The 12,451-nt window shown below is 35.5% G+C and overlaps 1 protein-coding gene across 3 annotated transcripts in view; it reads left to right on the plus strand.

Annotated features, from left to right (window-relative positions):
• Positions 1 to 4,809, plus strand: part of ints1 (integrator complex subunit 1) — a 32,257-nt gene extending 27,448 nt beyond the window's left edge. For all 3 annotated transcript variants that reach the window (XM_051887837.1, XM_051887839.1, XM_051887838.1), the window contains 8 exons: positions 283 to 475; positions 734 to 855; positions 1,434 to 1,543; positions 1,633 to 1,749; positions 2,371 to 2,441; positions 2,538 to 2,629; positions 2,717 to 2,826; positions 4,448 to 4,809. In XM_051887837.1, the coding sequence (XP_051743797.1) occupies positions 283 to 475; positions 734 to 855; positions 1,434 to 1,543; positions 1,633 to 1,749; positions 2,371 to 2,441; positions 2,538 to 2,629; positions 2,717 to 2,826; positions 4,448 to 4,563 (931 nt within the window). In that variant the 3' untranslated portion in view covers positions 4,564 to 4,809. The remainder of the gene's footprint in view (positions 1 to 282; positions 476 to 733; positions 856 to 1,433; positions 1,544 to 1,632; positions 1,750 to 2,370; positions 2,442 to 2,537; positions 2,630 to 2,716; positions 2,827 to 4,447) is intronic.
• The last annotated feature ends 7,642 nt before the right edge of the window (positions 4,810 to 12,451 follow it).

Consider the following 12,451-nt stretch of genomic DNA (forward strand, 5'->3'; position numbering starts at 1 on the left):
ATAACTGAATATTCAGCTGGAAATAATATTATATTTTTCCCTGCTCACACAGCCTTGGTCATGTAAAAAGGTCATTTCTGAAATGGAGAAAATGATTACATTTTGAAAAAAAAAAACTATTGTTTCAAAGCGTGAAAAATGTTTTACTTCACATACTTAACATGCACTGATGAGTTATGCCATTGTGACATTTATTAAGAAAGTAAACAGGGCTTGTATAAATTTCACGTTGCTTGAGAGTTTATGTCCTGAATGTGTACTAGAGCTGTTTGTGATTTTCAGACACCTGCCCATGATCGCTGCACTCCTGCATGGGCGCATCCACCTGAACCTGCATGAGATCAGACAGCAGACCCATCTGACCTTCTTCAGTGATGTTCTGGCTGTCCTGGAACTGCTGCAGCCGCTGGTTTTCCACTCTGACCACCAGAGGGCACTGCAGGACTGTCTGCTGTCCTTTATCAAAGTACTGCAGGTATAAAGACCTCCTCTTGTAATGGACAATGCTGCACCACATTTATCACATTTTTATTTTTAACACACCACAGTGTTAAATACATAGTGACATTTAATAATTTTTGATAATGGAAATGTTCTTAGCACTATTACAAACCTCTCAAACTTACTTATCTGCTAAATTAATATTAGTTTGTTATAATGAAACTATACAAGCTAATTGTTAAGAACCTTGGGGGAATATTTTTTTCAGCATTTTCATGTATCTTTCTTGCAGAACTTCAGGAGATCATCCCGTATGCCGATCATAAACAAATTTGTGCAGTTCATCCAAAAATACATAACCTATGATGCAGCATCCGCTGTGCCTTTCCTTCAGAAACACTCAGATGTGCTACAGTAAGAGCTTTTTTTGTTTGCGTCACTCTTTTCTGCATTATCAAATGTTCACAGTTAGGTTTGGGCATTGTTTGAATTTTAGCGATTTCAATTCCCATTCTGCTTATCAATTTCTAGTTTCGATTCCAAGAAAGAAAAAAAAGAAGTCTATTTTAATTATCAAAACTATTTATTCTGTCTTTTTGCAAGCTGCAGCTGAATATCATGAACAAATATCAGTAGCCTAAAAAACACTTACACAAGGAAATTTTGCCTATGGTTTCCACAAAAATACAACAGACTGAACAAAGTCCGGGAACAGAAATTGAAATCAGTGTAATCAAATGTATAATAACACTGCTTAGTTTTATACAAATAAATAAATAAATAAATAAAATATAGATGAATCCTTATTAAAGCTACAAAAGTTTTACAAAAGTACCTGATTCCTTATCTTAAGTATCCAATTTCAGGATTGGAATTGATTTTTTTTTTTTTTTTTGATTCTCAGCCCTACAGAACTACATCTACTTTCTTTTTGTGACATATTTTCCTTCGTTTAAAGAGTTTCCTTGTGTTTTCTTTTCTCTCTTTTTCAGGGGACTATCCACTGAGAATCCAGACCTGGTGCAGCTCAAGTCTTTGCTCGCCGGACTTACTCTGCCTGTGAAGTCTGGTTCCTCTGAGAGCGCTGCTGAGGACAGAGACGGTAGGGGCTCCAACACCTCACATCACAGGAGACAGAGTAACATGTGAGATGATCTTCACGAAGCCTGTCTCTCACTCTTTGTATTTCAGCTGAGGATTCGTCCTCAGGCTCCCTCCCTTTGGTCAACATCTCAGCCTCCGTGCCTCTGACTGCAGCCGACATGACTAAATGCCTGAAGAAGATCTCCAAAGGAGAAGCAATTGAGGGTGAGATAAATAAATCTGTTTTCAGACTGCTTCCTGATACACTGCTCTTTAGTGGGCTACCTTTAGATAGATAGGCTCACAGTAAATAAGTGCACGTTCTTCATATTTTCTGAAAAATTCTGTGGCATAGATTAAATGAAAAATTGTGTTTAAATAAAAATAAATAAATAAATAAATAAAAACATTTGGTAAAAAATAGATAAAACATGTTAAATTGAGCTGAGAGTGCTACACTAATGTTGGAAGCTGAAAGACATTCTTTTTCAGAATAAAAAAGGTTAATTAAATTTAAAAGAGGAATGATAACAATTGCATTTGAATTTTGTATGTTATGTAGTAATTTATTATTATTATTATTATTTTATAACATCAATAAAATATACATTTAAACATACAAATAAAGTTTTACATTTGGATATTAACTTATATAATTAAATATTTTTAATAATTATACTTGTTAAATAATTTAGAAATTATTTTTTTTTACATTTTGTATGTTTTTTAATAAATAATAAAACGAAAAATATTATTTGAATATTATATCACATATTATATATATATTTTAGATTAAATATATTAAAAATGTGTAATGTGTTGTTGTTGTTTTTTTTTTGGTTCTAGATGTCTTTGAGGGTTTGACTGAAGTGGATGAAAAATCTAAAAGAAATCCAGAAATCATTCAGTATTTTGTTGTAAGTACATTGCACAATTGCACACGAAATTCCAGAATGGAAAAAAAAACATTTGCAAGATTTAACAAGTACAAACAACTTGTCATGTATTATCAGAATGATCTTCAGCGGTTGATGAGTTCCCCCGAGGAAGTGTGCCGCAACATGGCGTTCAGTCTGGCCCTGCGATGCATCCAGAACATCCCCAGGTGAGATGCCTCCAGGGAAGTATGTAATGTATATTAAATCGAAATGTCATGTACAAATACACTCACCATTATCTTTGCTAACTCTAGTATGGCTGCTGAATTCCTGCCAACTTTCATGTACTGCCTGGGAAGCGGCAACTTTGATGTAGTGCAGACGGCCCTGAGGAACCTGCCTGAATATGTGCTGCTCTGTCAAGGTACACAAACAGACGATGACCTTATTCATTAAGAAACCACTATAATTGTTTTGGTGGTTGTTGTAACAATGGTCAATTTTTGCATTTGTTAAATGAGTTTTGCAGGTTCAAAACAATTTAAGTTCTGTTTACAGCATTTGTCACATGCTGTTGATTACCTCGAAATAGTTATGACTCATCCCTCACTTATTAACATCAAACAAAATACGTTATTTTAAAGCTCTCACAGTGGAAGTCTTAAAGGTTTAGTTCACCCAAAAATGAAAATTACCCCATGATTTACTCACCCTCAAGCCATTCTAGGTGTATATGACTTTCTTCTTTCAGACAAACACAATTGGAGTTATATTAAATAATATCCTGGCTCTTCAAAGCTTTATAATGATGGTGAACTGAGGATGAGATTTTGAAGCCCAAAAAAGTGCATCCATCCATCATAAAAGATAACCACATGGCATCGGGGGGTTAATAAAGGCCTTCTGATGTGTCTGTGTAAGAAAAATATCCATATTTAAAACTTTAAAAACTAAAATAACTAGCTTCCGACAGACGGCTGTACGCGTCGATTTACAGCGAAAGAACGAACTCTGATGCAATGACGAATGCGGAAGCACAGAGGACAGAGCAAAACAAAACACCGGTCACGAATTTGAAGTCTAAAACGAGAAATTTTAAAGAGAAATTCAGAGGATTTTGTTATAAGAGAAGAGGAGCTTGAGTTTGTTGCATAGCCCTATTTGTTTAAACAGCGAGAGGCGTCAAAGTTTACATCACGTCAGGGGTTACTCTTTTGGCATAAGTCGACTTGTGTACGGCCGTCTGCTGGAAGCCAGTTATTTTAGTTTTTAAAATTTTAAATATGGATATTTTTCTTAAACAAATGCATCGCTTCACTTCAGAAAGCCTTTATTAACCCCCCAAAGCAGTGTGGTTATCTTTTATGATGGATGGATGCACTTTTTTGGGCTTCAAAATCTCATCCTCTATTCACTGCCATTATAAAGCTTGGAAGAGCCAGGATATTATTTAATATAACTCTGATTGTGTTTGTCTGAAAGAAGATAATCATATACACCTAGGATGGCTTGATGGTGAGTAAATCATGGGGTAATTTTCATTTTTGGGTGAACTATCCCTTTAAGGCCCATTCACACCAAGAACAATAACTATAAAGATAACTATAACGAGAACTATATTAGTGTCTACACCAGCAGATGATATTGTTCTGTTTATTCTACGCCCACACTTCAGTTTTGTCATCTGTCACTTTAAATGCTGGAGTTCGTTAAAGCAGGGTTTATTCTGATTGGCTGTCAATGGTTTTATCATTCATCAGCTGGAAAAGAAAATCATTCTGAAAGTGATTCCAACGAAATCCTTCCTCTGTGTCATTATCGTTATAGTTTTTTTTTTAATATTTAGAGCAATTTTTATAACTGTATATTGATCGTCCTTGGTGTGAACGGGCCTTTAGGGGTGTTTTGAAAGGTTTTAAGCAGAAATGTGCAACTTGTATTGTTTTAGTGATTATTTAAATTTGTATGTTATTTGGGTATATATGTGTAAATCTGTGATAATGAATAGAATTTTAAGGATAATTTTTCTGTTTTGTTTTTCCCAGAACACGCTGATATCCTCCTCCACAAGGCATTTTTAGTGGGCATCTATGGTCAGATTGACACCAGTTCCATGATAGCAGAATCCATGAAGGTCTTGCGCATGGAAGCAACGACATAGACATCTATTTTAAACATGTTAGTACACAGAATTTCGCTTCGAGTCAGAAGTGTCATGCACTGTTGATCCTGTTCAGATCTGTGTTCAGATATAGCATTCCACATTCACATTTCTAAAAATGCCTCGGATAATGAAAAGCATTTTATGTTTCCAGTGAAATTCGTGTCTGCTGGGAGTAAAGACTGTCATAATTTGTTTTGTCTTCTGCTTTGAATAAAACAATGAGTTGTAGAAATGCTCCTAAAATTGTTTTTAGTTTTGTTTTACTTCGTTTCCCTCTCTCTCTCTCTCTTTTTAACACTTCAAGATTGGTATTGTTTGTAAAATAACTCTTTCCATAGCAGAATAGGGAAAGGCTGTGATCTTTTTCCTTTGCATGATTGCCAATGAGTGAGTCTGTGCTTTTTGGCCCCCCCTTCCTTCCTTCACATTTTATCCCTAACAGATCTCAGCTATGCTGTGAATGCTGTGATGGAAAGTCTATTTGCCATGAAAGTGCAAGTTGTTCTTGTCCAGTGTCACTGATTTCATCTGAATGGAGAAGAGAAGCGAGAACAGCGCGCCGGCATGCCGGTGAGAGCCGATCTCAGCCACAGCTAAATTAACCGTGGCGGTAATTGTTCAATCACACAGACCAAAGATCCCTGTCTGAAGAGTGCATGAGGGCAGGCTGTTCAGAGCCGGGCTGAGAGTGAGTGAGCGGGTGTCTGGTTACACTGGGGTCTGAGGAAGCGGGTTATCTGTGTTTTGTAGAGGGCGATTGGTGGACATGCCCGCACTGGCGGCTGGAGGACTGACAGGCTCTCAGTGAGCGCGGCAAAGTCCGCCTGATGAAAGGTGCTTCTTCCTGTGTTCAGTTTCATGCTCTCTGCTCTGCTTTTAACATGTCATATAAGTGGAATTTATGAATCTTCGTCTCTTCTTTGTTTTTAACTCCGCCTGGCATTTTCCACAAATAGAGTACAGGAAGGTGCCCCCCTTAAGAACCGTGTACATTTTTACAGCATTGACACATGAGTTTAGCATGTACAGGATTATTAATATTATTAACATTAAAAAAAGTAAACATTTGCCTAACTGTTACAGGGTTTCTGCAGGTCTTAAAAAGTCTTAATTCACTCTTGCACAAATTAAGGCCTTAAAAGGTCTTACATTAGAGCAGAAAGTCATGGCATTAAAGTGTTGCATACATTGCAAAAAAAAAAAAAGAATATCTTCTGTTGTATTTTTGTCCTCTTTTCCAAAACAAATATCTAAACATCTTGAAATTAAAATAAAACATTTACTTGAGTTGCACATGTGAAATGAAGTCTTGAAAAACCTGACAAAACTATGTGAGTTTATACTTTAAACAAGAACAAATATCTAGTTATGAAAACTTTCATTAAAATTAAGTTGATTTTTCAGAGCTCATTGGCAAACAGTTCTTTTTTTAATCATAAATTCAGTTTGGTAAATTTCTCAGACTTCATATTTTATGTCTTTTTGCATCTCAAGTAAATGTATCTTGATTTTTAGGATCTTTAGATATTTGTTCTGAAAAAAAAAAAATGTTCTGGATCACGGTGCGATCAGGAGGTACTGTAAAAGTTATTTCCATATTTTAGTGTTTGGGAGCAGAGCAATTCAAGCTACTTTTTTGCAAAATTAATTAAAAAGTAACAGATTTCTGTTGAAAGTCATATTTTCAAACTCTGAAGTGTTCGTAATACAACTCATTGTGTTTCTTAGACAATTACATATAGAAAACAGATGTATTGCTTCAATTTATTCTGTAAATTCCCTTTTCTTGGTCTTAAAAAGGTCTTTAAAAAGTCTTAAATTTACCTTCATAAAACCTGCAGAAACCCTATGTTACGGCACAAGTGAAAATTAGTAGAGAAAATGTGACATTAATGTAAAATACTAAAATGCGTAAAAAATTTTGATAAATGAATAATGTCAAATTAAATAGAATTACACTAAAATAGATGTCTTACACAATACATGTATATCTGAATTAATAAATAATATTGTGAAATATTATTACAATTTAAAATAACTTTCTATATTTTAAAATGTAAGTTAATTTATTCCTTTTCAGCATCATTACTCCAGTCTTCAGTGTCACATGATCCTTCAGAAGTCATTCTTATATGATGATTTTGATGCTCAAAAAACATTTTGTACGATTATGAATGTTGAAAACAGTTGTGTTGCCTATTTTTGTCAATATATGAGATACATTTTTTTTCAAGATTATTAGATGAATAGAAAGTTCACAAGAACAGCATTTATTCAGAATGGAAATCTTTTGTAACATTATCAATGTCTTTACTCTCACTTTTGATCAGTTAATGCATCCTGTATTAATTTCTTAAAAAAAAAAAAAATCTTACTGACCTTATACTTTTAAATGGTAGTGTATATCTTATTCATGAAATCATTAAATAATAATTACAGGAATTTCAATAATTATTAAATTAAATAATACAATGCCATGAATGACATTTCATTGGGCACCATCTGTCTTTTCTGTGGTCTCACTTTAAATTTGTATCGTAATAGATTTTTAGTTTGAAATGAAAAGTTAAATGAAATATTATCCAAGTCTTCAATTTACAAATTGACATAACCATTCATTTAACAAATAAATGGATTATCCGATGACAAAAATTTTAATCAACCTCATTTTTAAGCACTTTTTCAACATTTTTAAGCTTGTAGGCTTATCAATTACAAACCATAATTTCATCTGAAACCGTCTCATTCTACTGGGTAAAAGCTTATTTTAGGCATTTTTGTTTTGTCTTTTGTTTTGTTGGTTGAAAACTGCAAACCTTATTGAAAACAAATAGAAACAAGGTTGACAGTCAGCGTTTTATTAAGAATAAGCAACTCCTTTTATTGACTTGAAAAAAATGTAGGCTCTCTTTTTTTACCCTAATCATACAAAGTGCTGTCCTTTTGATTTGTTGTGCCAAAGAAAATTGATGCCATCCAACTTAACCTTCACATTCTGTGATAAATTAGACAAGAAAACACCCTGCTGTCAGTTAATTGTCAGATCATTTGTTCAAATTTGTACAAAAAAAACTTTTTTGATAACCGTGATTTGTGCATAAAGGGTAGATGTCATAATTGTCTTTTCTAGTGTTATGATTACTTAACGCTAATTTCCTTGGAGATGCTGTAGTCAATTTCCGTCATCATTTGTCTTGTGTTGGATGCGCTTGATCAGTCTTAATTGCAGCTGTAAGGTGTCACGTAACACAGGTTCCTTTCAAAAGTGCTGTTAGTGAAGTTTCATCGGTTCAGACACTTTAACTACCTGTGCTTTTGGTCAGATTCCCAGGCAGGTTCCCATAGGCTGGCTCGCACTGGGGCGGAACGGAGATGAGTGACAGCATGGGTTGGGTGTGAGTGAGGAGTGAGTGTGATGAGCCACTGACACATCGATAACCACTAACCTTTTCATGAGGCATGCCCTTGCTGCTCCGTAAAACAGCTGCACTGCCAAGTGTTGTGTTTTAACTTTTTTATAGTTTTTGGCAGGTAAAGATGAAGAACATTTTAATAATCTAAAGAACGCTTTCAGCTATAAAGAATGGAAAGGTTCTATGGATGTTTAGGGCTCTTTACGATCAGTGTTGGGGGTAACGAATTACAAGTAACTTGAGTTATGTAATCAGATTAACTAGTAAAGTAACGTATTACTTTTACATTTACAACAAAATATCTGAGTTACTTTTTCAAATAAATAATGCAGGATACTTTGTTTTTCCATGTATTGACTGACAGCTCTCCTGTCCCCATGTTCAAATCAGCAGTAAGTGCCGAGGTGTTGTGTGTGCTGTGTGAACATAATGCTTATTGTACCTCTAGACTAAATGTGAACAGGCCAAAATTGCCATTTTGTCCGACTAACAAACCAGACAGGAGAATTAGTAGATTAACGTCGGTGGACTTGAACTTGTAAAATGGTTTGTATTGACATCTTTCCGCGGTTGAAATAACATACCTTCTGATGTTCATACATGTTTATTTTGTGTAGGAACTAGTAGGAAGAGATGATCGGTTCATGTGGTGCTTGAACTGAGGCGTTACAGCGATTTGTCAAGACACATTTAAGAGCCACAGATTTATTTATTATTGTTTGAATTTCTTAAAAACATGACAATTTTTAAGCTGAGACATTTCATACCAAAAGTAACCTCCTCTGTCTTGTCTGTCGGCGTGTTGTCAGTGTCCTCTTTGGTCCGCAATGAATTTTTCACTGCGTGAGAACATAATGTGTGGCGTGAGAGCACCATAGCTTGTTGGACGTAGCAACAAGGACTAAGGGGGGCAGATCTTTGTGAAGGGTCAATTAGTTTCTTTTTTAGGGAGTAATGCAATATAACGTTCCCCAACCCTGTTCATGAAACCATTTATGAAAATAAGGAACCATTTTTTTTAGAGCATTGGGATAGCAATGCCAAAGACATGGGTTTGATTCCCAGGGAACACACTGGAACACGAGAAAAATTGGTGTAGGATTTACTTTACAAGCAATTTCTACATGAAAATGGTTTCAAATGTCAAAAATCATTACAAAGAAACAGCAAGTAACAGATTGAATTAATATCAAATAAGAAAGACTCAAAGAATATTTTCTTGTAAAACATAATCCATTGATCTTTTGTTTTTTTGTGAAGATTGGGTTCATTTTTAGCAGCAGTGACAAATTATTACCAAATAATTTTTTAATTAATTTTAAGGGTTATCCATAAACGAGTGCACATAAGTGGTATGCAGTTACGCATGCGTGGTAAAAATAAACGATGCGCACCAGAAAACATGGAGGGAAGTACCAACATTTTTGAGGACCGGTTCACAGGGACACGTTTACTTACTGGAGTAGGATTTTTCTCCATCTCTGGTAAGATAGCAATCATGATGATAAGTGTGTTCTTTAATTATTAGGTGTGCAACGGATCGCAGTTAATCCGTGATCCGTACGGATAAGGTCCAACGGTTCAGCGCGCATGTGATTCGCAAATTAACTTCTAAGTTTAACCATCATGGAGTGAGAGTTCATCATCTGGACGTGTTTTGTCTCGCCAATTAACACATTTAAATTATTTTAAAAGCGGAAGAAGATGCGAAATTCGGGACTCGCGAGCTGTTATCTGTGCCACACCCGAAGCGCGCGCACAGAGAGAGAGAGAGAGAGAGAGAGATGCATGTTTCAGACAGCGCTCTAACACCGAATTGATTCTGCTTTCACTTGAACGACACATACACACAAAATTATGTCAAAATACCTATCTCGGCAAATATTCTCTTGGTTATGTCATTAACGAACAGGTGAGAAAGAAACCGGATGTGTGTCAGTATATTCAGTCTGTGCATTCCGTCTTAAAGTGACAGCAGCCTAATCAAACAATATCATCATCATCATCTACCATGTTCGAGAGAAAAGAAGATAGTGATGAGAGCAAAGTGTGAGTACCAAGCAACATCTCCAGGTGCTCCCTTGAGAACTAGACCAAAAAAGTTATGTGCTCCCCTGTCCATAAACATGTTGGTTATTGGCCAATATTTTTTATTTATTTTATAAATGAATTGATCAATATTGAATTTGTATGCTTCAATGTTGTATATTTAATTGCGCTCATTTCCCATATTTTTTACATTTAGATTATATTTCATGTCATCTAATGCTCAACGCTGTGATGTTGTGATGCCTAACATGTAGCATGTGTATCTATTGATATTTATTTTAATGTCAGTACCATTTATCAGTTATTGGCCATAATTATTGGTATATTGCATAAAACAGAGTTTTGACATTGTTCATTCCTAACAATTTTTGTGTGTATTTTATATTATAGATGCTGCTGTCACAAAATTGTCACAAAAGATGAATATACAGCCTTAAAATCTTGCCATGCAGACATGTCGATGTGTTACTTTCCAACAGTTTGACAGTGTAAGTTGCATAATTTTGACTAGTATTGTCTTAAGAGCATCTGACCCAAATTTGATGAAGATTTTCAAGAAGTATTCTGCATAATAATAAGAAAACCAACAGATACAATAGCAGTTTATGTACCTTCTGTGCTTTGGCCTTTGGTGAATATGAAACAGTTTTTTGTACAAACTGTAATTGGACACTAAACTGCACTTGAAAATGTGTGAATTTTATTGCATTAGACCACAAAAGTTGCATGATGCCAAAAATTTCCTTAAGAACTAGCTTTTCTTACCCTAATGGTCCCAGTTAAGGGGCCATTTACACAACACTGTTTTCAACTAAAAACGGAAAACTTTTTATGCATTTTGGCTGTTCATTTGGGCGCCAGAAAATGCAGACATTTGAAAATGGGTTTCAAAGTGCAAGTTTTTGAAAAGGATACCATTATCTTCTCTGTGTGAACTACAAAAATGCGAATTTGTGACAATGGTGACGTCATGCGCTCAAATATTACGTGTTCAGTCTATAGGTGCGCAGTGTTTCTTTACAAAGTGACATCTCCAACTACTGGCCTTGCATGAATAATGCAGCATTTTTGCAGTTCGTTTTCACAGATCTGTGTAAATGGGATTGTTTTGACGATGTTGACGCTTGTATGCGATGTTTTTAGTACATCATTGTCATGTAAATGTGTCTAAATATGTTTTGAGGCAACTGTAATAAATTCCCAAACTTTTATTGTTGTTACAGAAACTCTTTTAACCATGATTAATTACCCTGTTAATTTTTTGTAAGGGTAGCAAAATCTCCACAAGTACCAGCAGGTGACCACTAATAAATGTAAAGAGCCACAGTGGAGCAGAGAGGAGTGAAGCACTGCTTATGTCTCACCTTTGGGAGGGACAGAGATGTGCCACTACCTGCCTGTGCACACCTGTCGGCTCTGTGTTCCTCAACAGCTCCTTCGCTTAGATCATCTCCTCTTCCTCCACGCATGAGTTGTGCCTGGCTAGCGTGGAAAAAATGTGGACCGGCTCTCGCCTCCTTTTTCCCTTGCGCTTTGAAGTGTAAAGTGTGATTGCTTTTGGATCGCGGCCGCTCTCCTTGAAGGTTTTGACATGAAAAGCAGCCTGGGCTCTCAGGTTTATCCCATTGCCAGTGATCCAGGACTAAAGCAATCAGCTCACTGCCTGGGAGATACAATTACCAAAGAGATACTAAAGATGACCAAAATATTCTTACCTATATATTACTTTTGTTGAGAATCACATGGTGATTTTTGTTTGAATAGGAAAATTATGCACCATATGGCCAAATCATGACTAATATGGCCATTGACCAGAAGCCTGTCTAGTATCTGTAAAGAATATTTAATGAAAGGAAATGAAAGGAATGACTTAGTAATTAGTAATTAGTGACTCAAATAATGGATTAATTTTCACTTGCACTTTGGATTTGTAAGCATGCAACAGCAGTTTTTGTCTGTAAATGAAGGCATTTTCCCATGACTCACGGACAGTCATCTATCATGTTTAGTGTTTCAGGTGTTGTGTATACTTAAGTGTCACTCCAATGAGTATTAATGTTATTATGCATTGTTCCAAGAGCCTGTGCTGGCATATCCTCAGGAGAATTTGATCGCTTCAAAGCTGATATCAGAGGCTGTGGATTGATGTATGACAGAAAGAAGATTTGTATGTTCTCCAAGACTAAATTTATTTGATCAAAAATAGAGGTAAAAACAGTAATATTATGAAATACTATTACAATGCATCATTGCATCATTAATCTTTTGTTTCGAATCAGTGGTTCGGAGCGCATATCAAACAGCCAAAGTCATGCCCCTCAGTGGTGAACCATTGAAATTTCGAAACACTTATGACGAAACGTGTAGTCACATGAACTGTTTTAAATATGTCTTTAGTAGCTTTCTGGGCATTGAAAGTGTTA

The sequence above is a fragment of the Ctenopharyngodon idella genome, chromosome 3 (genome assembly GCF_019924925.1).
Source record: "Ctenopharyngodon idella isolate HZGC_01 chromosome 3, HZGC01, whole genome shotgun sequence".
NCBI classification, from domain to species: domain Eukaryota; kingdom Metazoa; phylum Chordata; class Actinopteri; order Cypriniformes; family Xenocyprididae; genus Ctenopharyngodon; species Ctenopharyngodon idella.